General features: G+C 43.9%; 2 protein-coding genes and 1 pseudogene across 2 annotated transcripts; 2 read left to right on the top strand and 1 right to left on the bottom strand.

The window, feature by feature from the left end:
- The first annotated feature begins 6,917 nt into the window (after nucleotides 1-6,917).
- On the top strand, nucleotides 6,918-9,071 carry LOC119357390. The gene has a single exon (XM_037624369.1). It carries the CDS (start codon nucleotides 7,053-7,055, stop codon nucleotides 9,069-9,071), a length of 2,019 nt encoding a protein of 672 aa, XP_037480266.1. The 5' UTR covers nucleotides 6,918-7,052.
- Nucleotides 9,072-12,875: 3,804 nt separating this feature from the next.
- Nucleotides 12,876-15,736, bottom strand: LOC119357391. Its single transcript, XM_037624370.1, has 3 exons — nucleotides 15,568-15,736; nucleotides 15,207-15,427; nucleotides 12,876-14,414 (listed from the first exon to the last, which is right to left on the bottom strand). Exons 1-3 carry the CDS (start codon nucleotides 15,734-15,736, stop codon nucleotides 12,876-12,878), a joined length of 1,929 nt encoding a protein of 642 aa, XP_037480267.1.
- A 3,167-nt stretch (nucleotides 15,737-18,903) lies between these two features.
- Nucleotides 18,904-21,357, top strand: LOC119357392 (annotated as a pseudogene).
- The last annotated feature ends 3,296 nt before the right edge of the window (nucleotides 21,358-24,653 follow it).

A 24,653-nucleotide genomic window follows, 5' to 3' on the forward strand; every position in this document is an offset into this window, starting at 1 on the left:
AACTCCGGACTTCTTTTGTGTTTAGTATGCAGCATTCAAAGCGACGTCATCAATTTCCAACATGTTCCGACATCATTTGCTGTTTTTGAGTCATTTACCTAATTGTTTAGAGAGCTAAATGACCGTGAAATTGAAAATCACTACAAAATGAACTGTGAAAATGTTGAAACTTGGCATGGTATCATCATTTCACCCGCATAGCATGTGTGAAAGAGTAGAGAGGGTCACGGCAAAAATTGGACGCACTTCGTGTACAAACTGGACAATCTCTTTCGGAGTATCAGGGTTTCAGACGAGAACTCATCTGTTACACCGGCACTTCATTTTTTTAAACTTATTATAACTCCAGACTTTTTGTGCATTCAGTATGCACCATTCAAAGCCACGCCATCAACTTTCAACCATCAACTTGGCATGGTATATAAAAATAAATGAATAGATGAAAATAAATAAAGCAGAAAAGAAAAAAGCAGAAAAGAAAAAAACTATAGCAGAAAAACTATAGTAATAAAATTAATAGAACTAGTTTATTTTTAGTAAATTCTTAGTTGAATTAATAGAACTAGTTATTTTTAGTAAGAAAATTTAGGTATATGAGATTTGATGATATAATCAAAATATTACTATATAGAACTACCTACTTTATTTTAGTAAGAAATTAATAGAACTAGTTTATTTTTAGTAAATGCTTAGTTGAATTAATAGAACTAGTTTATTTAGTTGAATTAATAGAACTAGCTTATTTAGTTGAATTAATAGAACTAGTTTATTTAGTTGAATTAATAGAACTAGTAAGTGTTTAATATTTAATTTAGTTATATGAGATTTGATTATCTAATTAACATTTTAATATATAGAACTACCTACCTTATTTTTAGTAAGAAAATTAATAGAACTAGTTTAGTTGAATTAATTAGTTGAACTAGTTAGTTGAATTAGTTGAGCTACTTTATTTAGGTATATTTTTTGTAAGTGCTTAGTAGAATTAGTTGAATTAATTAGTTGAACTAGTTGAATTAACAGAAGTAGTTGAATTAGTTGAATTAATAGAACTAATAAGTGTTTAATGTTTCACCTATGAACATAGGAATGTCGTCTGATGATGAACACGATTTCATTATGTGCGAATACTGCGAAGACCAGCGCGGCCTGTGCGGCAGAAATTTTCTAGTTGATGATAGGCGCTTCAACATCAAGCTGGATGAGAACTTCGAAGTGGATACAGTAAGTCAGAACGACAAGTCTTTTTTCATAATTAAGCATCACTTATGCTTCATTTGCTTCAACTTTTAATTTTAATTTTTTTCACTGTTCTACTAGCGTATTCCCTGCCATGCAAGAATTTTTGTCTTGGATAAGATAGATTTCAATCCTAACAAAATTATGGAGATCAAAGAAGTTTACTTGAAGACCGAGCATGGTTATACCTTCAACATCAAATTATACAATGCAGACACATACACCTATTTTGAATGCAAAACTTGGCAAGCACTATGCAAGGCTTATGTATTTGAGCCTGATATGGTTATCACCTTTGATATTCGTCCGGAAGATGATATTGAAGGTAATAGAGACATATGGGTCGATGTGCAGACGCCTCCAGTTCTATCATTATGTGAGTTTCTCAACCATATTTATGTCTTCGATATTGTTTATTCAAAAAGAGTTGATAAGTAATTTATATTGACAGCTTATTTCTAATCAAGCAAACATGTTCGACGCTTGGTAGACAGGACCGTCCACTGTCCCGGGGCTGAACTAAACTGCGAGGAGACAAGTCATTATGTTTCATGGCTTGAGGATCTTGATGCTGTCAAGACAAATTTTTTACTGCATTTAGAAATGTTAGTACTCAAAATGTGCGACCAATAGTGTTCGTACTGAACTACGGTCACATATATTTAGGAAAGATGGTAAGATTTCTACTTTTTCTCCTCAGTGCATCTTTTGCATACATTATTTTTTTAAGCTAAACTTCATTACTAAGTATGTTACTATATGATGTTCTTGAACAGGGACTTCCGATGAATGTTGTGCCTGATTGGATCGAGACTAAAGGTACCATGAATATTGTTAGCTTACGGTCAAGATATCCTACGATGCACTTTAGCGCATTCAGGATTTCTAATAGCGAGGAATGCTTAATAGTAAAAGACTGGAGCAAAATTGTGAACGATCGCAGAGAAGTACTAAGGGGCAGCAATCAGAAGCGCAACCCACGATTAGGAGACATGTTCATCTGCATGCTCCAATATGATGAATCGGGAAAGCTATACATGTTCTATGCTTTTTTACCTGAGAAAGAGCAGCATGAGTGATTAGCTGGTTCATGCTCTTAGTACTTGTCCTCTCATATCCGTGTTCTTCGTGCTGAACTTAATCTCAAAGAATGATTTGCTTTTATGGTGTTATGAACGCTTATAATATCATTACCATGTTAAACTCGATGATATCTTTGCTTCTGGTACAAATGAATGTTTCTTCTTTAAGCTAGTGTTGGTGGTGATTAGATAGCGGTAATGACTATATGATGATTAAGTAGTGGTAATGAGACGACTATTATATGATGATTTTTAGCTAGCTATGAAAACTGTTGTTGGTGATGATATATATGATGCAAGAGTTTTTATATTAATATGATGATGATGATGATGATGATGATGAGTTATTATATCATTTATGAAAGAAACCGCAAATTAGTTTCAACTGGATGGATTCTAGCTAAGTGATCAAGTATATGCCATATCCATATTACCTCGATCACTTAATTAGGTGATCAAGTATATATAATACGGATATGGCATATACTTGATGACTTAGCTAGGATCCACATGCATCCAGTCAAACTAATCTGCGGTACTTTCACCTAATGATTTAACAACTCATTATAATGTAAAACAATTATTAAATTAAATTGAAAACATAAAAATAAAGTAAAAATAAAAAATAAAACCAAAACACACCCAAACATTTAGTAACGGTTGGTGTTACCAACCGGTACTAATGTCCTACACACCCCCGGAGCTGGCTCGTGCCACGTGGTTGCCCTTTAGCACCGGTTCATGCTGAACCGGTACTAAAGGGGGGAGGGCTTTAGTGCCCACACTTTAGTGTCGGTTACCGAACCGGCACTAAAGGGCCTTACGAACCAGTGTTATTGCCCGGTTCTGCACTAGTGAATATTGATATCCTTTTTGTGATGAAAATAATACTGATATCCTTGATTTTACAAATAGGAAATTACACAATATTCACTCCTTTTTTGTTCTTCATGACCTAATACTGAAGTATGGTCTTCACTGGACAAAGTTTCAAATAGCGAAAATAGCGTCCGCAATAGCATCCACTATTGCTCAAATTAAATATCATTATTTTTTGTTAATGAACTAGAAATATAAACAATAATCTAGTGTCTTTTTAATTTCACTACATGGACATAGCACCCAGAATATCGTCCGCTATCCGCATTCCGCTACGTGAACCCCAATCTGCTACCAGCACCGGGCCTATTTTGTGCTGCCTAGTTCAATCAGGGTTAATTATATTGGCGAGCTAACCTGACGTTGCTCTCCACGATAGTATAAACATGTCAAAAGCAGTACTTAGTTGGATCAAACATGAGCAATAAAAAAAGGAGAAAAATGTACTTTTGTTCTCTCAAATTATCGCATAGTTTACATTTCGTCCCCAAAAAATAATCACACACTTTTGGTCCCTTGTCTTCCAAAACCAGATTTGACAAAAAACAACTGATGACATGGTGTGGTCTTAATGAAAAAAAAAACACATGCGGCAGTCTACCTCATCATGTTCTGCCTCTCTCTTAGGAGGAATTTCATCAAACATATCATGTACAACCGTCATGCGCGCCGTACCAAGTTCCAGCGGCCAATCAACACCGCACCGCCGAAGGGCTATAAATATTATAGCCTCGTGTGCCAGGACAATACCCAGCCCCTATCTAGTGTGTGTCGCCGTCCTGGGCCGACATGCATCCATGTGCGCTTCCCCGTAGCCATGTGTCGCCGTCCCTCGCGTCCACGGTGTGGCATCGCCTAGGCGCCTCCCAACGGGCCACAGCACACTGCACCACACAAATTGCTGCAACCTACACAAAAATCCAATTTGGCTCCTGGGAGCACGTGTTCCCAAGCACGAAAATGATTTTGGAAATGTCCAAAAAAATCCCAACATTTTTTTATGTATTCATAGTCACATCCAAATGCTACCGGCAAACTTTTAGGCAAAATGGTTAAACATTTTGGCATGTGAAAAAAAATTGAACACCAAATGTTAACCCAAATTTTTTTTTTCACCATTGAAAAATTACTGCTTCGTTTTGCATGAGAATTGTCAAGCATGCTTGCGACACTAACATGAACATCCACAAAAAACTTCAGAATTTCTTGAAAACAATTTTTACTTTTTTTTTGTATTACTGTTCATCCAGGAACAAATGCTCCTGGAACCAGAACGTCTCCCCCAACCTACACCCCTTGCCATGCAACCAATAGGGCCTTGCACGTACCTCTCCCCGCCCATCAACAACATGGCCGAGAGTGAACGCGAGCTATGTGCATTTAATGATATCACGGAGCAGGAACATGCGGAGGCCGAAGATATCGGGAGCTCCTATTCGACGCGTTTTGCATCGAACAGCCACACGACGCATGCAGGGACCCCACAACTGGGCCGTCCCAATAGTCGGCGCTGTAGCGAGCGCGCCTACAGTAGTGCAGCGATGTGAAAAAGAAAAAAGGAAGCGCGCTAAATATCCTTGCTATGACTCGAACTCTTGACCTCCATCTTGCGTATGAAAGCAGCTAACCAGTGGAGCATAATCCGGAGAGGGGGGTCGTGATTTTCTATGAACTAATTCCAACGCAGAATTTGGAGAGGTTTTTGGTTTTTTAACTTTATTCAGAAATAGTGATTTCCTTTTTACAATGAACCATCTTTGAAATCCAATAACTTATTGAAGAACTCGGACAATTTTTCAAATTTTCAAAAAATAAAATAAAACATTTTACGACAATTTTTTTTGAAAAGTACAAACATTTTTTGAAATTCCTGAATTTTTTTAAAAACTCAAACACTTATTGAATTTTGAGACCAAAATTGGATAATTGGAACTCTTTTTCAATTGTTGAACTTTTTTCAAAAGTCGCGAACATTTTGTGAAAACACAAATAGTATTTGAATTTGTGAGACAGTTTTTAATATTCTGAACAGTTTTTGATAATGGAAACATTTTTTGAACTATTGAAAAAAAATGAGAAGGAGGAACATTTTTTAAAATTCCGAAAAACTTTTTTGAAAATGTGAACATCATATGAAAACAGAAACAATTTTTAATATTCTGAACATTTTTGTAAATATGAACATTTTTCGCATTATGAGCAAAAATTGTAAAACCAGAACAATTTTTTCAATCACAAACATATTTTGAAATTTTAGAAAAAAATTCGAAATGGAGATTTTAAAAAAAATCCCAACAAAATTTAAAGACGAACAAATTTTGAATACATGACCAACAATTCAAAAACAAGAACATTTTTTTAATTTATGATCAAGTTTTCAATACAAGAACAAAAACATTCCAAACAATGAAAGCCTTGTGGAAGCTTTGTTTTGAAGATTTGGAAAATTCAGCAACCATAGTGCCGAATAGCAGACGTCACTGTTAATTACTACTCCCTCCACTTGCTTTTTTACAAATTTGTGTTTGAACTTGGAATTTCATATGCTAATAGAGCACCCCCTTCTCAATATACTGAATTAATCATATATATATATATATATATATATATATATATATATATATATATATATAATGTGGTTTTCACTATAACCTGGTTTCCACCAGATATTCCCACCTTCTTGTGCCGTTGACGTGTGGGGCCTACCAGCAAGAACGTTCGTAGCAATAAAATCGTTTTTCTGTTTGCCGTGGGACCATTCTGTCAGCAACGAGTCTATCGATCCCCAGTCTCTCCCTTCTTCCCCGGACCACCACGGGTCCATGGCGGCAACCACGAGGGGCTCCTGGCCGCGCCGCGCAGCTTCTGCGGAGCCACGGTGGTCGCCGACTTCAATGGCTGGCGCCGGAGCCTCGCCGACGGAAACTTCCCACTCTCCGCCGCTCGCTTTCCCATCGCAGATGCGATACGCCGCCGCGTATTCTTCGGACCCCGGGTAAATTAATTAAACTCTGAATTCTTTGGAATCCTAGGTAAATTTTGAATCTAAACTGGTTTTGATTTCTCAAAATTTCTCCAAATCTACGCCAAATCTTTCTCGCCTAGCCAGCCGCGAGCAGCAGGCGCTCCGCTGGCCTGGGATCCCTCCCTCCCTCACTCCTCCACGGCTAATAATTGCCTGCAGCAGTTTAATTTCCTAGTCTAATCCTATCATCCAAATGCAATGCAACTGTGATCTACAGGATGGCCTAACATGTTGCCCAACAATAATACTATGTTGGATCTTGGCATCTATGTATACAACACAACGCAAGACAGAGCCTCATCTTCTTTAATACTCTATATATATATGTGGTATTGTCTTGCTTGATTGGATGGAATGGAACCATGAAGATGGAATCACACACATATAGTATTGTTGGTTGGTCGATTGCAAGCTTGTACACCAACATGGTACCAACAATAACAAAATGCTAACCAGAACAATGGGAGATGACGATGTACTCCCTCCGTCCCGTAAAGCTTGTCCCCGTGGAGTATATGATTGCTCACCTCCTTCTTGCCAGTAAGCCAGTTTCATGTTCCACTAGTTAGCCACCTCCATACTGAGACTAGCTAGAGCTACTCGGGAGTTGCTAGTGATAGTGCGACTGTCACTTTACTCTCCTCTTCGTCTTGCACACTTGATCCGTTGGACCTACGCTACTTCTACCCGGTATGCATACAACCTCACTTTTGAATTTTCTGGTCGATCTGATGTAATTTGGCCTCTTAATTAGGTGCCTATGTATATCCCACCATCGATCCTCCGGTGAAAATTCATTTCAGGCACTGCGCACAGGAGCTGCAGTAATGGCGAGAGCGCCGCTGAACCTTTGGAACCACTGGGCGACCCAGATCCTGCTTCTCCTGAGCCTCGCGCTCCAGATCGTCCTCTCCGTCTTTGCCGGGATCCGTCGGCGTCAAAGCTCCTCCATGCCGAGGATACTCCTTTGGCTGGCGTACCTCCTTGCCGACTCCACTGCCATATATGCCATCGGCCACCTATCCCTCAGCAGCGCACCATCCAACCACCACCTTGTCGCATTCTGGTCGCCTTTCCTCCTGCTGCACCTTGGCGGACCAGACAACATCACTGCCTATGCTCTTCAGGACAATCAGCTCTGGCTCCGGCACCTCCAAACCCTTGTTGTGCAGGTACTCGGAGCGGCCTATGTCTTGTACAAGCATATTGCTGGGAACGGCAACTTCCTCGTGCTTGCTGCCACCTTGATGTTCACTGTCGGTGCTGTCAAGTACGGGGAGAGGACGTGGGCACTCAAATGCAGCAATCTGGACAGCATCCGGAGCTCCCTCAAGAAGGAACGACCCACCAGGCATAACCATTTCCACCCCCAGGATCAGGCGGGAGATCACCAAGACGAGGAATTCGTTCTCCGTCGAGCTCATTCGCTCTTCCACATCTGCAAGCGTGCCATAGTTGATTCTTCAGTCGACGGGGATTCAGAATATCGAGACACCACAGAAATGCTTGGGAAAATTGATATGATCTGGGGTTTGATGGAGATGGAGCTCTCGCTCATGTATGACATCTTGTACACCAAGGCGGCTGTGATCCACACCTGGTTCGGCTACTGCCTTCGGGTCATCTCGCCCCTTGCCATCGTCGCCTCCCTTCTGCTTTTTCAGTTCAGCAGCAAAGTTGGGCACAGCAGAGTTGACATTGCCATCACCTATGTGTTGTTGTGCAGTGCTTTGTTCATGGAGACAACTTCCCTGTTGAATGCTGTAGGGTCCACCTGGGCATTTGCATTCCTATGTACCACGAGCTGGAGCTGGCTCCGTTACGAAGCCCTATGCACCGCGAGATGGGACCGGCTACGGCGTGCGGTTGCATCTCTTCACCGGCTCATCAAGGCAACCACTGGAGGAGGTAGCAGCTACAGATCGGAGAGGTGGACAGGCACCCGCACCTTGGGGCAGTACAACATGTTGCACTTTTGCACTCGCCGTGACAACAACCTGGCTAGCCCTTTGCTTGGTAGGTTGGCCAAGATGGTGGGGCTCGGGGAGTGGTGGAACAGGAAGCATTACTCGGGATCTATCGAGATCTCAGAGCTTGTGAAGGAGCATACCATCAAACACATGGCACGGTTGTACAAGAAGGGGAGGTGGAACGCATTAGGAGTTCTCAGGAAGAAGTGGGGCCAGGAGGCACTGGAGCAAAATAAATCGTTCCCAGAACTCGAGGAATTCCTCGGTGTCGAGTTTCAGGAAGGCGTCATCATCTGGCACATCGCCACCGATGTTTTCCTCATCAAGAGCGAGCGAGCAAGGGTGGAGGGTGCATCAGGTCGTGTGGAGGCCATCAAGGTGATGTCCAACTACATGGTGTTCCTCCTCGTCGAAAGGCCCTACATGCTACCAGGCCTCGCCCAGAACAGGTTGTACCAACGAACATGTGAAAATCTGGTCGAGATGCGAGCAGCTCCCAACCATCGAAAGTGGGATATTTGGGAAGTTCTCCGCTCTCTGTTCAGCCTGCGTGACGACCCTGATTCCAATTCCAAGGCCGTCGATGTAGAGAAGCTTGCAAAGATCCTATACGATAAGAATCCATCCTTCAGCATTGATGCTCCCCGTCTCTCTTATGTCACCCGGCTTGCCAGAAGACTGGTAGAAAAGGAGGCAGATGGCACGACTGACTCGTTGCAGCTTGTCCTTGAGGTGTGGACAGATATCCTGGTCTACGCAGGCAACAAATGCAGCAGGGAGTCCCATGCCAAGAAGCTCAACAGTGGCGGTGAGTTCACAACCATCCTGTGGCTTATGGCAGAACACCTGTTCCAAGCTTCTCTCGAGGGCCCATGAAGAGTTAATGATGATTACAGTACATATGACCACATTTGGTTATACTTTTGGAGCCATATCTTGTTCCCATTCTTGAATAAAGAGCTCGATGGATTTCATTGACTAGCAACTCTGTTCTTGGGTCATTGCAGAGTAGTTGGCTAGGTTTGTTTTAGTCCCCAATTCCTTTGTAGCATCATCATGACCACCACATGGAATTCCAAATTTAGTATTGATGTGCTACCAAACGATGAGTCGGTACCTTGTCTGCAAGATGCAGTCACGTACAGTAACATGCTCTTGTTGCCATTTTAATGCAATGAGCACATGCCGGATTCCTCACCATCTTTGCACTTAATTACTCCTGTGTTGCATAGCTTACTACTTGATTGCACATCTACGAAGAGATGCTTCATGCTACAACTATATTACCGAAAAAGGCTTTCGCCCCGCTTTATATATAAAGCAAAGATCCACATCACCCGGTACAAACGCACGCCACAACCACACAAACACCCAAGGCAAGCAACAAAGGCGTTGAGCGCAGCAACACCACCCCTAGCACTGCTACCACGAAGAGATGAAGCCGCATATTATAGTGTGCACAAGCAGTGGTAGCTTAATTGCTATGCAGTTACTGCCTAGCTAGCAGAGGTGTGCACTGCCAATGACTTCTTAGGCTGTTAACTAGGTTATGAAAATCGATTATGGCATGGGTTTAAACTTTAAAGTAAGGCTGTGCGGTCTGGGGCTATCCACTTTTGGAACCTCTGTGTGCTTTGTAATGAGAAGGGGATAATCCTTTCTGAAGAACCTTTTTCTGATGGCCTTATGAGTACATGATTTGGGTTCAAGGAAGTTGGCGGCGCCCTACCTTTTAGTCCTTCTATCTCAAAACTGTTGTCCATCAAGAGAAACACTGTGAAGTTGATGGCCTGTCAATTTTGTTAGCAAAATTGAGATGTTAGTAGTCTATAGTTTGGTTGTCACTTAAGATGATGTTGGTTATCTAATAAGTGCAGGGGATCTATAGCTCTGATGTCTGAATCAAAATTAGATCAGCGCACCTTGCCACTTCCTCCCTGGCAAGGTTTCCAAAACACCATGTGACTCAAGGCACATGGCCTTGTTGTCTTTCTTCCTTGTTGTTCGGGAACGCCTGAGTGGAATTGCTAAATACAAACTGCTGCTACATGAGTCGTCATCTCCAAGTATCCAAGGTATTTCCCTGGGCGAGTGGGTGTGGGTATGTCAGTGGGTTTGGTGGGTAGGTTTGATGAGACATGTATACTTTGTTTATATGCCCATAGGCGTGAACAGGATCAGTCAACTTTTGAAGCAGCACGAAAAAGAATTGACTGGCCAGTATTTGTAATATTTAAGCATCTTTTCATTTGTATTTCCTTAGATTCCTTACATTTTACATATGGGGGAATGACATTTCACACATGGGCAGAGCTGGGCCCCAGGCAGCCCAGGCCATTGCCTGGGGCGTGGGGAATTTTCTTGGGCCATATATACAAAAAAAATTGTCCTGGGGCGTAGCCACTTCAAAGCCCAGACCAACGGCCCAGCCGCCCAGGCAAGAGCCTCTCCCCCCAATTTCACGAACCCTACACGTGTGGAACACTTGAACATGTAAATTGTTTTGTTTTTTTCCTCATGAACTTCATTGGAGACTGGGTAGCGCACAATTCGATCATCGGCAAAGGAATGATACATTCCCTTTTATCTTGTTCAGTGATGATGAGAATCACAACTCCATGCTTTAGTATCTTCCAGGGCACAAATAGCAGTTTGTTTGTACAATTTTCTCCTTCGGTTTCTTCAGAACGACATCATTCTCTGTGACTTATATTGTGCATTCTTCAGAGCTGATGTTGATCTCCACAATGCTAAAGATTAAATTGTGACCAGAGCAATCAATGAAGCATGAGGAGTTCTGAAATGGACCGGAAGCACTTCAACATCTTGGCCCAAAACTGAACAGGATGACCTCAGAGACGGCCGCACGGCCGAGGTAAGCTCTTTTCCAATGATGCCCAAACAGGGTGGGTTTTGTGCTTGTTTTCAGCTCGAGTGGACATATAAAAATCCAGAAAAAACAAACACTTGAGCCATGGTTCCAGTTATCGGTGGTACTTGCCCGTTGTCTCACTGAAGCCCAAGCGTGCAAACAGGGCACACCGACACATGGCTCCGTGTGGTTGTTTGATCATGCGTTTATTAACATGGGAGCTGCTTGTTCCATGCAACATGAACAAATTGACTAGTATTTTAAATATTTAGTTATGCCCAAATTAATTGTTGTTCTTGTATATTTAATCATCTCTGCATTTGTCTTTTGTTGGCCTCCTACATTTTACCAGAGGGAATGGCAAAACTGGGACATCCAGAGGATCACTTGTGAAGACTAGTGCTTCGGTGCTTCCTCATATTCTAGATCTAGCAGACAGGTTAGCCAATATTTATTTTGCCTAATATGAATATCATCTCTTTCTAACTGCTTGCTCTGTCTCAGCACCTATTCTAGGACCATGAATACTTTTTTTTTAATCGCTTTTGCTTATCAGATATACATACAAACAATTCAAGGCCATTATTATGTTACATAATGCATTTTTATCTTGGTTGCAACGATGATGGGAATCACACTCTATGCTTCAGTAATCTTCCAGGGCATATGTAACCTGTTTGTTTCCACACTTTGTGTGTTATTATGAGCTCATTCTGAATCTTTGGAGGGTCCATGAAGGGTTAATGATGATTGCAGTACATATGCCACATTTGATTATACTTGGAGCCATCTGTTGCTCCCTTTCTTGTATAAAGAGCTTGATGGATTTAATTGACTAGTAACTCTGTTCTTGGGTCATAGCAGATTAAGTAGCATCACCATAACGACTAAGGGTGGACATCACCATCATGGAATTCTCAAAACACATGTTTGAGGCTGTATTTGTCTACCTAACCCTCTATTTAAAATTTAGTATCGACGTGACGTTGTGATATGAAATGATGAGTTGGTACTTGGCTGATTCCTCGCTATCGTTGAGCTTAATTTATCCTGTGTGTTGGCACTATACTATAATGCACAAAACCTGTACTAGCTCAATTGCTCCGCAGTTATGAAAATAGACTATGGGATGGTTCTGGGACTTCTCTTGCTATATCCACTTTTGGAACCATGGATTTGAACATATATAGAGTTGTTGCTTGGTCAAATTGCATGCTTATAATACACGTATAGCAAAATGCTAGACTATTATGCGATGATGGTACATATACCTCTTGTTTGTTTACTTTCTCTGTTCACTATTATAATATTTTCTAACTTTTTCTAAATATATAGACGCGTTTTGGTGTGTTTGTTCACTCATTTCAGTTCACATGTAGCCCATATTGAAATATTCAAACATATAATTCGGAACAGAGGGAGTAGTTACCTTCCTGATCCATTATAAGCTGCATTACTGAGTGGCGGTATCAGGTAGTGCCACTTCAGATGATGTTATTCGTTATCTAAGATGAGCAGGTGGACTGTTTGATCTGATAAAGCATACTTCCTCTGTCCGAAAATACTTGTCGCTCAAACCGATGTATCTACAACTGAAATACATCTAGATACATCAGTACGAGCGACAAGTATATCCGGACAGAGGTAATTCAAGTTTACTTTACATTAATTGAGATTTGCAATACATTTGGTTCAATGTTATACATGAACACATCCATTTGTTTCCCCACAAAAAAAAGAACACATCCGTTTGTCATGCATAGAAAAAGATACAACAATAGTCACATTACACGAGTTTGGAAATAAAATTAGATTGGCACTCCTCTTCGCTTCCGCCCTGGTATGGCACTACCTTCAAATGTGGCCTGAGCATGACTTGTAACAAAACAAGCAAATGAGTTATGAGGTGGCATTCTTGATTCCCATGAAATTAGCATAAAGTCTTGTTCTGGTCTAACACTAGGATCTGTTAGAAGTTGCCCAAATGTCACACTTGGTGATTCCTTCTTCATTGAAACATAAACAGTATAAGGTGTCATGCTAAGTGGATGCAAAGCAAAGTCTGTTATGTCCACTGGATGGCCTTGTTCTATAAGTGTGCTTGGGTGCGCACCATACATGGAGAGATTTCTTCTAACGTATCTTAGCCCCTTGTCCAATATGCAACGCCAAAACTGAATATCGAGTTTCCTTCTCAACACATCCGCAAACATATTTGCTGCGAGAAGTGAACCATGTGTACCGTGCAACCCCTTGGCAAATTTATCTGCTAGCTGTACTAGCCTTGGATGTTCTGCAGGGTCTACACTTCCGAATGCCAGAGTCTTGAAAAGGTAGCTCAACTCATCATAAGATAGAACACTTAAGAAAATCGGATTCACCGTTCCAAATCGAGCTAGTCTTTGAAGCCTACTAATGATGATGATCTTGCTTCCTCTTCCCATTCTTATGACGAATGAGTGAAACTTTTTCCACTCATCATCACCTACATCAGAAGCAAATTCAATAACTACTAACATCATCCCAACCATGGCCCTTCCATGGTCAAGTATCGTCAAAAGGTTGTCTCCATTCAAGTGTAAAACAGACGGGAAGTGTGTGCGAACTCTTCCGTCGCCACACACATGAGCAACCAAAGTTTTCTTCCCAGTTGCAGAAATACCTATGATCGGAAGAACATCCAGTGCATGACCACCGGTAAGATCATTGTGCTGCAACAAGAAGCTCAAGAGCTTCTGCTTCTCAGCATGCCGGCTGAACATGAAGTTGTCGGTGTAAAGATAAACATCATAGGGCCTACGAACCATGTGTTCACATCCGCCCATAAGTACAATGAATTCTGCCATGTTAGCTATAGCAATTTCTAAGCTTTCCAAGGCAGTATGTGACTTGAGGTGCATGGCCGTGTCAGTTGTCCGAGAACGCTTAGCTACATACAAGCAGCTGGTAGATGAGTCGTTGCTAACCTCGTTGAAGCCTGCACCGCCTTGGAGAGTTCGGTACCTCAAGGTGTCCAGCTCGTGGTATCCTCGGTACATGGCCTCAGAAAGCTTCTTGAGCTGCATCATCATCCCTGAGTTGGTTATGTACCGTGCATCCGCCTCCTCGACGATGGTGGCAGCTCTTATCAGGAGGTGTTGCAACCTCTCCACTACTATCTTCTCCTCTAATTTCGCATGGAGGGAGGAGTGGTACTTTTTCATCAGGAAGGAGATGAACCGGCTCACTAGTTCACCTGTAACTGCAGATATGGCAATCTCTATGGATTGATGAGGGAATCTGTTGGTCTGACTCTCTAGAAAGATTACTGCAAACACTTCCTTTTTAACTGAATCCTCTACCAACTCCTACAGTGGCTCGTCGAAATATAGAAAAGTTTTTAGAGATGGCTAAACCATTGACTAGACGAGTTCAAGGGTGTGTGATCACACAGACAATTTTTTATATCTAAACGTCAAAACATGCTGATAAGGACAGGCCAACTTTCTATTATTACCTTTTGCTGGACTCAACGACCTCTAGAATATATTTTTTAGAAAAGGAGGTTAAACCCCAGTCCTCTGCATCAATCGATGCATGCAGCCATCTTTATTAATTATTCCATGAGGGTTTGGCAAAAGCATACATCAAGCCACCCGAAGCCGCTACTCACACCTACAAACTTGATAATGTGGAGTGCTCTCACTCCCCATATCTATAGCTGTTGTCGTCACCGATCCATCCATATAACATATTGGAACAAACAACCGGTGCAGCAGATCTAAAACGTACACCATATGCACACGTTTTAGAAGCCGCCATCATCATCGAACCGCTGTCCCATCTTCAGAAGAGATCTGCATAATCCTTGCCTATCTGGCCATCCATCGACGCCACCATGGCACCCAAAGACTCCACCGCCCTGCGTTCGTCCATCCCAACGTGGAGACTCTGGAAGATCCGTTATGCGTAGCACCTGCCAACCAGGCATGACACAACGTAGCACCTGTCGGCCAGGTATGACTTGACATCTCTTACCAGGCGCATCTGACGCGGTAGATAGAACGCTGCTCCTCCTGCCAACCTCCACACCATTGTCGCTGCTGGAGCTGACACGCAGAGCTGTTCACCCACAACAACTCTCCCCAGAACACCCAAACCTCCCAAGACGGCATCTCCACGGAGAGTACGCCGTGTAGGGCGCCGCCGCCGTCCAATCCAAGACGAACTTTGGACTTTTGTCTGGGAGGGGGTCGGAAGTGGAAAGGAGGGACCTCGGCTTCGCCTTCAAGAAGGGTAATGACGTCGAAGTCGTCGCCGATGCCGGGCAAAGTTTCCTTTGGTCCTGAACCTGTACCACCAATCTCCATCTGCTCCGAATCTAGCAGCAAGCCAAGACACGAAACCTCCAGAGAGGAAAGTACTATAGGGCTCAACCCACCACAGATCGAGGTGACCCTCCGGCGTAGATCCATCCAGACGCCAGATCAATGAAGATCCGACCTGGTCAGCGACAAATACCACCATCCTGCGCTGGCCGACAGCATCCGGGCGCCGGATCAGAAGGATCTGACCCGAACCCGACGACGCATGCGACCACCAGGTCCAGCCTCTCTCGCAGCGGCCGCACTGCGCCGCGAGCATGAGCCCCAGCAGCCAGCACGCTCCGCACGCCGCGGTCAGGATCCATACGCAGCGCCGCCGCACCCCGCGCTAGTCCGGCGCCTCCTCACGTACGGTCGTCCCGTGCCAGCCTATTCGCGTGAAAGGGAAAGGAGCCCCGCTGCCGCACCTGCCGGCCAGGCTTCGCCCGGCGGCGCTGCTAGCGGCGGTGAGAGTGAATAAGAGGCGGGGAAGTACGGGCGGCGGCTAGGGTTTCCCCCTGGTCGCCCACGAGGGCAACATGAGGGGGGGTGGGAGGGGGCTCCTTTCCAGTATGACGACCTCTAGAAGTTTGACCTTGCAAACAGTGACTTTTATGATTGTTTTCAGAGTGGATAAATAAAATCCAAACTAAAACAATACACTCACGCCCCTAGATAAATGTTGGAGCCAAACTGATGTAATGACGACCAGTGACGGGGAGGCACCTCTTGATTGGCACTCCTCGTCGCTGCCAATCCAATCTTGAGCTGCAACAACATTCTAGAGTTTGTTATGTACCTTACCTTGCATCCGCCTCCTCGAGGACGATGCTGACTCTCATCAAGAGGTGCTGCAATCTCTCCACCACCTTCTCTGATTGTGCTTGGCTTAAGGAGGAGTGGTACTTGTTCATCAGGATGAAGATGAAACGACTCACTAGTTCACCTGGAACGGCAGATATGGCAGCTTCCATGGCAAGCAAGAAGACGATTGACGAGGGAAGCTGCTGGCCAGTTTCTATGGAGTCTGGACAAATTAATTAAACCTCTACCAAGTATTCAGAGATTATTCAAAAAATGGAAAAGGCTCCAAACTATTTTGATTGCGACGATTTCAAGGGTGGGTGGGGTGACACACGACCTCTAACATCCCTCATAAACTTACCGGTATCTATACTTGATATTTGTCCAGTATCCCATGGAATATACAGGTTGCGCACCTAGTTAAAACTTGTGAGAATGACAAGCCAACTGCCCAAGCGACATGGAAACATTGACTTGCATTTTTAATATTCACAGTACAGTAGGTAGGTCCAAATTAATATTGTTCCATACTCACCTTTTTTTGGTCCTTGGAGATCACGGCACCATTGCTTTTTTCAATCAAATTTTCCTCACGGAAATTCGAACCCTTGTGCACAAGTCAATGTATTAGACCACACATTGCAGGTGTCCTTAGGTTGAGAAAAGAGAGGCTATCATTGTGTACTATATTCTCATACAATGGTAAAACTGGAAAAGAAAACTATTATGATGCCTGCAACGACACCCATGACGGACTGGCTTGTACAGCCAATTATATCGGCATTGGTCATCGTTCTTAGCAGAGGCGAGCTCCTTCATATTCCCATCAGTTTGTGTAACAGCAAATGGTGTTGGGCTGAAGAAAGCAGAAGATTATTATCGAAAATAACAAATTCGACAGAATTCCTCGCCACAGGCTGTTACAGTCCTAGACTACAGCACAACCAGAGACCAGAGGCAGGGGCACATACCACTCAGCTTATAGTCTCAGAGTACAGTATCAGGTCACAACTCAAAGAAGGAAGAAATGAGGAGGAAGGAGGAAATCGCAGCTGTCACAGAACGCGTCTCTCGCTCCGGTTGTGTTTTGTCTCGAACTAATTCAGTTTCCTCAGTCTCCTTCAGCCTTTGATGCTGCAACTCATTCATTTCTGCCTCAGCATGCTTCACGCGCTGATGAATGAACTCGCTGCTTTCTCCCAGCGTCGCTGCATACGGGGTGCATGTAACACAGGCAATTACCTGTCCAGGTTTCCGACGGCCAGCCACACCGCCCGCTCCCGTCCAGTTACGGGGTGTATTAAGTATTAACTCAAGCCAAACAGTTTCTTTCAGAAAAACAAAGCTAATACTATCAATTTTTTAGCATCACCATCACTGTTTCCTTCTTGTTCAGGTCTAAGCTGGATGGACAGCCGACTGTACTGTAGCTCCCGGTTCTGCTCTCTGAAGAAACATATTCACTGACCCGAGTTCAGTTCTGGCAAGTACTGGTTCAACTTCAGTTCTGTTAAGTTCTAAAAGGACCGGATCACAGGGCTTACTACTCTTTCTCTAGCAACACAATGATGCCAAACTAACTTGACCAGCACTAGGAGGTCCTACCTTAACTGACCGTCACTAGGCACATTTTCTCTTCCAACCAAAAAGTTAGTCAACACTTGATTATTAAGAGGCGCATTTGTCTCCATTTGTCTGCCGTGTCATAGGATCCTGTCGGTAATGCTTAGCTGCCAAATGCTTTTCTGTGTTGCTCCCTGGATAAAACATAGTGGCAAATCTAAAACATTGCCAAAAGATATATTTAGGTTGGAGTGTTGAGTTGAATCACAATTTTTTTGTGAGAAAAACATATGTTTTTTTTTGCAGGGTGTATGAAAAGTGTATGTTTATTTTTGTCCTATACCAAAAAAAATGATGTACTATATTCGTTGCTGTATTAGCCTCTCACTTTCTCGCAAAAAAAGTATTAACCTCCCACTATTATTTGTTACAGCAAACAAATAAATATTTTCTAATAAAAGCATCACGATCACTGTTTCCTTGTTGTTTGGTTAGTTGCTATATTAACCTTTCACTGTTATTCGCCTCAACTGACCGTCACTAGTCAATACTTCTCCTCAAACAAAAAAGGTAGTCAAAACTTGATTAAGTGGCGCATTTGTTTCCACTTAATTTGTTGCCGTGTGTCTTAGGGTCCTTCCTGCCAAATTATTATTCTCTGTTGCTCCCTAAAAAAAGCTTCCTCAATTTTTTGGATCTTGATTCTGGAATATTGTGTAGACTATCATTTTATTTGTGCAGAAATATGATTTTATATGTGTGTCTTATACCAAAAAAATATGGTCATCTTTTATTAACCTCTCACCATTATATGTGCAAACAAATACACAAATTTTTAATAAAAGTTTTTAGTGTGCACACAACATGCATTCGAAATATAAATTATGTTTAGAAATTTTCCAAAGTTTCCAGTCGCATCAAGTTGGGAATTTCCTTTCCGTACTTTTACAGCAATGCCAAACTTGACCGGCAGAGTAAAATCGCCCGTCAAAACCTGTTGAAGAGATAGAAACTTCTCCACTACCATATTTACCACGATGGTTACTACATCCTATATATATAACATATATTCATATCTTAATCTCCAGACATCAGAAAGAGTCATCAAAACAAATTCCAACCCACCATGCTTCATTTTTTCATTGTCTTCATGCTTGCCGTATCTGTTCCTCCGGTGGTGTGCTCTTCTGCAGCAAATGGCAGCAGCAACCTGAAAGAAGGCCAAGAGCTCAGCGGCGGCAACAGGCTCATCTCAAAGAATGGCAAGTTCGCGTTGGGCTTCTTCACATCAGGCAGCAGTAAGTCTTCCTCAGACAACACAACCTTGCCCAACTGGTATGTAGGTATATGGTTCAACAAGATCCCAAAGTTCACTCCTGTATGGATTGCGAACAGAGAGAAACCAATCACTGACCCCAAGTTTAGACTGTCCAAGCTAAGAATCTCAAGGGATGGCAACCTTGTCATCTTAAACCATGCGACTAAATCCATAATCTGGTCCAGTCAAATAATAGCAGCCAAAGGTAGAAGAACAGCCAACAAAAATACTACCATCATGGCAGCACTCTCAGACGATGGTAACCTTGTCATAAGAAACGCCTTGAACCCATCCATTGTGTGGTGGCAGAGCTTTGATCACCCAACAGATGTTTTCCTCCCCGGCGCAAGGATTGGCCGGAACAAGGTTACCGGCCAAAAATACAGTCTTGTTTCGAAGAAGAATCTGATAGATCCAGCTCCAGGCCTATACTGCACGGAGCTAGACCCCACTGGTGATCCGCAATACTTTGTTAGGATTTGTAATTCATCCATGGTGTATTTCTCCACGGGCGAATGGGTCGGGTGGTACTTCAATTTGGTGCCGGAGATGTCTGGTAGTAACTTTCTCCAAACCAAATTCATCGACAATGATGAAGAGGAGTACTTCACTTACGCTCCAATGGATCCAACAGTGATCACAATCGGTTTACTTGATGTCTCTGGTCTTACCAAGCAGCTTCTTTGGCTTGAAGGCTTGCAAGAGTGGGAAACTATATATGTCCAACCCAGGGCTCCATGCGATGTTTTCGCCGTTTGCGGGCCTTTCACAGTTTGCAACGACAACACACTTCCATTGTGTAACTGCATGAATGGGTTCTCCGTGAAGTCACCAGAGGACTGGGAGCTGGATGACAGAAGAGGTGGATGCATGAGAAATACTCCGCTAGAACATTGCAGCAGCAACAAAGGTAACACAAGAGGGTTAACAGACCAGTTCTTTCCGATACATAGTGTTAGATTACCTTATTATGCACATAGAATGGAAACAATTGAGAGTGGACAAAGCTGCATGCAAGTTTGTCTAAGAAACTGCTCATGCACTGCGTACTCCTACGGCAAGAGTGGCTGTTCTATGTGGCAAGGCCAGCTTATTAATGTAAAGCAGTATAATAATGGCACTGTCAATAGTGACGGAGAGATTCTTTTCCTCCGTATTGCTGCTGGAGAGGTGCAAAGTTGGGGAAACAACACAAAAGGAAATAGAAGAATGATCATCGGTCTCATTATTGGTCCTTTCTGTTTGTTGGTGATGCTATTGATGATTTGGAGGGGGAAAAGAAAGTGGTGTTCTCTTCCACTGAGCAGCACTGAAGGTGGATGTGGCGTTATAGCATTTAAGTATGTTGATTTGCAGCATGCAACTAAAAATTTCTCAGAGAAGCTAGGTGTAGGTGGTTTTGGCTCTGTATTTAAGGGAATTCTGCGTGACTCGACTACCATAGCGGTGAAGATGCTTGATGGTGCACGCCAAGGAGAGAAACAATTCCGGGCTGAGGTCAGCACAATTGGAATGATCCAACATGTCAACTTAGTCAAACTGATTGGTTTTTGCTGTGAAGGTGATAGAAGGATGCTTGTTTATGAACACATGGCAAATCGTTCTCTTGATGTCCATATATTCCGAGGCAATGGTTTTATGCTAGATTGGAGTACAAGGTTCCGAATTGCCATCGGTGTTGCTAAAGGATTGTCCTACTTGCATGAGAGTTGTCGTGATTGCATAATACATTGTGATATTAAGCCAGAAAACATACTTCTCGATGCGTCACTTGTTCCTAAAATTGCAGATTTTGGGATGGCAAAACTTATGGGAAGGAACTTTAGTCGCGTTCTGACAACAATGAGAGGAACCGTAGGATACCTTGCACCTGAATGGATTAGTGGAGTGGCTATTACACAAAAAGTTGATGTTTACAGCTATGGAATGGTACTGCTAGAAATGATATCTGGAAGAAGGAACTCATCACCTCAAGAATGTACAAGCAATAGTGATCATGATGTTTACTTTCCTGTGCAAGCTGCACTTAAGCTTCTTGAGGGAGATGTGAGGACTTTGGTCGATCAACAATTACATGGTGACATCAATGTGGAGGAGGTTGAAAGAGCTTGCAAAGCAGCATGTTGGTGCATTCAAGATCATGACTTTGATCGTCCGACAATGGGCGATGTGGTTCAGGTTCTCGAGGGTCTAGTAGAGCTTGATATGCCCCGAGTGCCAAGATTACTTGAAGCTATATCAGGAAGCCCTTCTACAAATTAAATATCATCCATGTAAGGGAAAGTTCAAATTTCAGCAGGTTTGTAATAACTGAGCTGAGAAGTTACCCTTCATACACACTTTTCCATAGTGATTGATACTACTAAAAACATGTCTTGAATTTTAGTCTCTATTATCGTAGAAACTAGCAGGGCAGCTAATGTATCTGTGGTTCTAGATTTTGTCATGTATTGCCATTTGTATCAACATGTCAAATGTTTGTATCTCCCATAAATATCAGTTGACTTATTGGTATACATAATTTTGTAGCCAAAATACATTTCCATGACGGGTATTCTTCATTGCATCTTAATTTCTTTAAATAGTTGATATTTTCATCTTTGCCCAACGCATGGTTCATTTTTTTGCCCCTGTTTATCTTTCACAAATGACGATTTCAGAATCTCCAATCACGCCACTCGATCCAAGTATCCAGAAACTGGTGTTTAGCGGCCACCAAGGACCATCACATCGGTTTTGGAATGCAATGGTGCATCAATGTTGTACTTCCCTTTGGAAACATTGTAAAGCTGAATGCAATGGTGCATCAATGTTGTACTGAATGCATCGGTTTTGGAAAGCTGAATGTTGCAACTCCATCCCCTCCCCCTCGGTTGACAAAGAGAAAAGATGGCTCGCTCTCCTCCCCCCCCTCCCCGCCCCCTCCCCTCCCCCTCGGTTGAAGCGACGAGACCGCCATTAAAGCCAACTCCACCTCCCACCCACCCCTGCATCTCACCGAGTCCTCCCCGCCCCAGATCCCCATATGAGTATCCGCATGGCTGGAGCGCGTCAACGCGGCGTACGGGTTCGTCGGCTTATGCCGGCGGCACGGGTAGCGGAGCCACAAGCACTTCCATCCCCCGTAGTGGCTCAGCTGCCCGAGATCGACCCGAACTCGCCGGAGGCCCGCCGCGAGATGCGTCGGGTGGTACGGGAGCGCTTCCCCGAACGCGACGAGTGGGGGGAGATTTACATGCACATCCTCCGCCATGCGAACTTCATCGAGTGCGCGCGCTTCATCGGCGACGACGGCTGCGAGGATGTGGAGCTGCTGTTTTGGGCGATCTAGGAGGCGGAGTCACCGGATCCGCGGCAGGCCGCCCGCTGGGAGAACTTCAGGACGGCGAATCCTTCGAGGCTCAACATCAGGCCACCATCGTGGGAGGGAATCGCCAACATCCCGCCGGAGTTCATCCCGCCAGGGACCGTTTGGCCCCCACGCCGCCAGTAGATCGGCTGCCCCGACTGGTTCAGACGCAGCGACGACCCATCGATCCCCCGCCTTGGCCTGGTGAGTTAGGTTTGCACCTTCGTGCTAATTCGATTATTAAGGCTCGTTTGCGGGATATTCGTTTGCGCCGTCGTGGGATTCAAGCTTGTCATGCTCAGATTTCTCAATCGCATCTTCAGGATTTTGGGTTAGAATCGAGGGTTCTCCCTCCTGTTATTAGTAATAGTAAGGATTCCTTTGCTGCTTCTGCAGCTGGTGAGACCATCCAAGTTGGTCTCCGGCGAGGGGCTTGGCCTTAGTTTAAAATCCATCCGAAAAGTTGAGGAGGAGCCGCTCTGTCGTGCCCCTCCTCTGAATCCAGGTGTCCCTGGCCCCACACTCAATTTACGTGTTGTGGGCGAGAAAGTGGGAAGGGCGAGGGGAATACGTAAAACTGTTTCCCTAGATAATGTGGAGGAACACTTTGGCCAGCTCTGGCTCATCCCCCCCCCCTCGCCGCCACCACCCTAGAAACCCTACCCTGCAACCACAAGTTCCACCGAAAACCGGATTCCTTTGCCGGATCCGGAGAGATTTGGTTGAGAAAAACTCCTTCTCGGCTGCGGATTGCTTCCCTGCGTCCCGTCGACCATTTGTTCCACCTCCAAACAAATCAAAGTGGTTCGCGAAGGGATTGGCCCTAGTTCAATTTCTTTTGCGGAAGCTGTCAAGCGAGGGGTGAAGATGGCCGAACGCCGTGCAGGAGGGGGCGGCAATCTTGCTGTTGGTCAGCCAAAAGGAGCAGGGCAGAAACCCACTTCTTTTGCTGGGCGGAAAACAACTGCGCCTATCGCAAAGGAATCTGTCCCTGCCCCCAAACCTACCAGATCTACAACCTCCACTGCTGGTTCCGCTCAGGTACAATCATCCCAATCCATCGAGGTCGAAGTGGAACAAGTCCTTGATCCTAGGTATAAGGACATGATATGTTTTAATTGTGGTGGACCTGGGCATTACGTGGGGAATTGCGTGAAGCCAAAAGCCTGCTTTATTTGTTAACAGAATCACAATGTCAATAACTGTGCAGCGTGGTCTAAGATTCAACCTAGTGCTGCCTTTTTTGGTAGTGGAGCTCAAGGCCTTAGTTTCTACGATGTAGATGTTCCTGTTGCAAATGAGTCAAAATGGCTAAACTTCCAGAACTGTGCGGTGGTTAACATTCTGAAAGGAGAAGTGGACTGTGCTAAGCTGATGGAACTGTTATCTTCTACCTTTTGCAAAACTAAACACTGGCCTTGGCAAATCAGAGGGCTCTCCAGTAAGACGTTTTTAGTTAGATTTCCCCCTTGGAAGAAAGTGGAGGACCTCATCGAATTACCTGGGTTCTCCCTGCCGAAATATATGAATGTGACACTGACTGAATGGAAAGGGGGGTGTGAGCCTTTTGGAGAGTTGATTGAAGCATGGGTGCTGATTGAGGGGATTCCCCCCAAGTGGTGTACTTGGAAGGTTTTTGCCCAAATTGCTTCACTGTTTGGAGTGCTTACAGATGTGGACTGGAATGGTATGTTTAGAACTTTCTTTGAGAACGTCAGAATCAAAATAGCCTGCAGAGACACTACTAGGGAAAACCTTATACATAGAATCTTAGCAGCAGCGCGACATAAAAAGAGGCGCTGCTGCTAATTAGTAGCAGTGCGGTTACAGAAAGTGCGCTACTAGTGCAAATTTAGCAGTAGCGCGTGATGTTTAAACCGGGCTGCTACAAAAATCCACCGACAGTACACAACGACCTAAGTTTACCAGTAGCGCGGTGTTAGGAAGCGCACTGTCGTGGTTCTAACTCTAACAGTGATGTAGGGGGGTGAATATGGAGAGGCTAGATCTTAGCTATTGGGAAGTTGTTACACGCGAGGTTTATGAGTTCAGGCCCTTCTCGGAGGAAGTAATAGCCCTACGTCTCGGAGCCCAGAGGCGGTCGACTGGATTATGTGTGTATGGATTACAGGGGTGCGAACCCTTCATACTGAGGAGGGGGGTGGCTTATATAGAGTTCGCCGGCCCCCCTCTTGCCCTCAGTAATGCA

The sequence above is a fragment of the Triticum dicoccoides genome, chromosome 2A (genome assembly GCF_002162155.2).
Source record: "Triticum dicoccoides isolate Atlit2015 ecotype Zavitan chromosome 2A, WEW_v2.0, whole genome shotgun sequence".
NCBI classification, from domain to species: domain Eukaryota; kingdom Viridiplantae; phylum Streptophyta; class Magnoliopsida; order Poales; family Poaceae; genus Triticum; species Triticum dicoccoides.

What these genes read in the sequence shown, in the direction of transcription:
- LOC119357391 (XM_037624370.1), bottom strand. Translation starts at nt 15,736, where the DNA reads ATGGATCCTGACCGCGGCGTGCGGAGCGTGCTGGCTGCTGGGGCTCAT. An exon ending in TCGGCCAGCGCAGGATGGTG is followed by an intron (nt 15,428 to 15,567) that starts GTATTTGTCGCT and finishes GCTTGCTGCTAG; the next exon opens with ATTCGGAGCAGATGGAGATT. An exon ending in TGGAGATGCCGTCTTGGGAG is followed by an intron (nt 14,415 to 15,206) that starts GTTTGGGTGTTC and finishes GAGCCACTGTAG; the next exon opens with GAGTTGGTAGAGGATTCAGT.
- LOC119357390 (XM_037624369.1), top strand. Translation starts at nt 7,053, where the DNA reads ATGGCGAGAGCGCCGCTGAACCTTTGGAACCACTGGGCGACCCAGATC.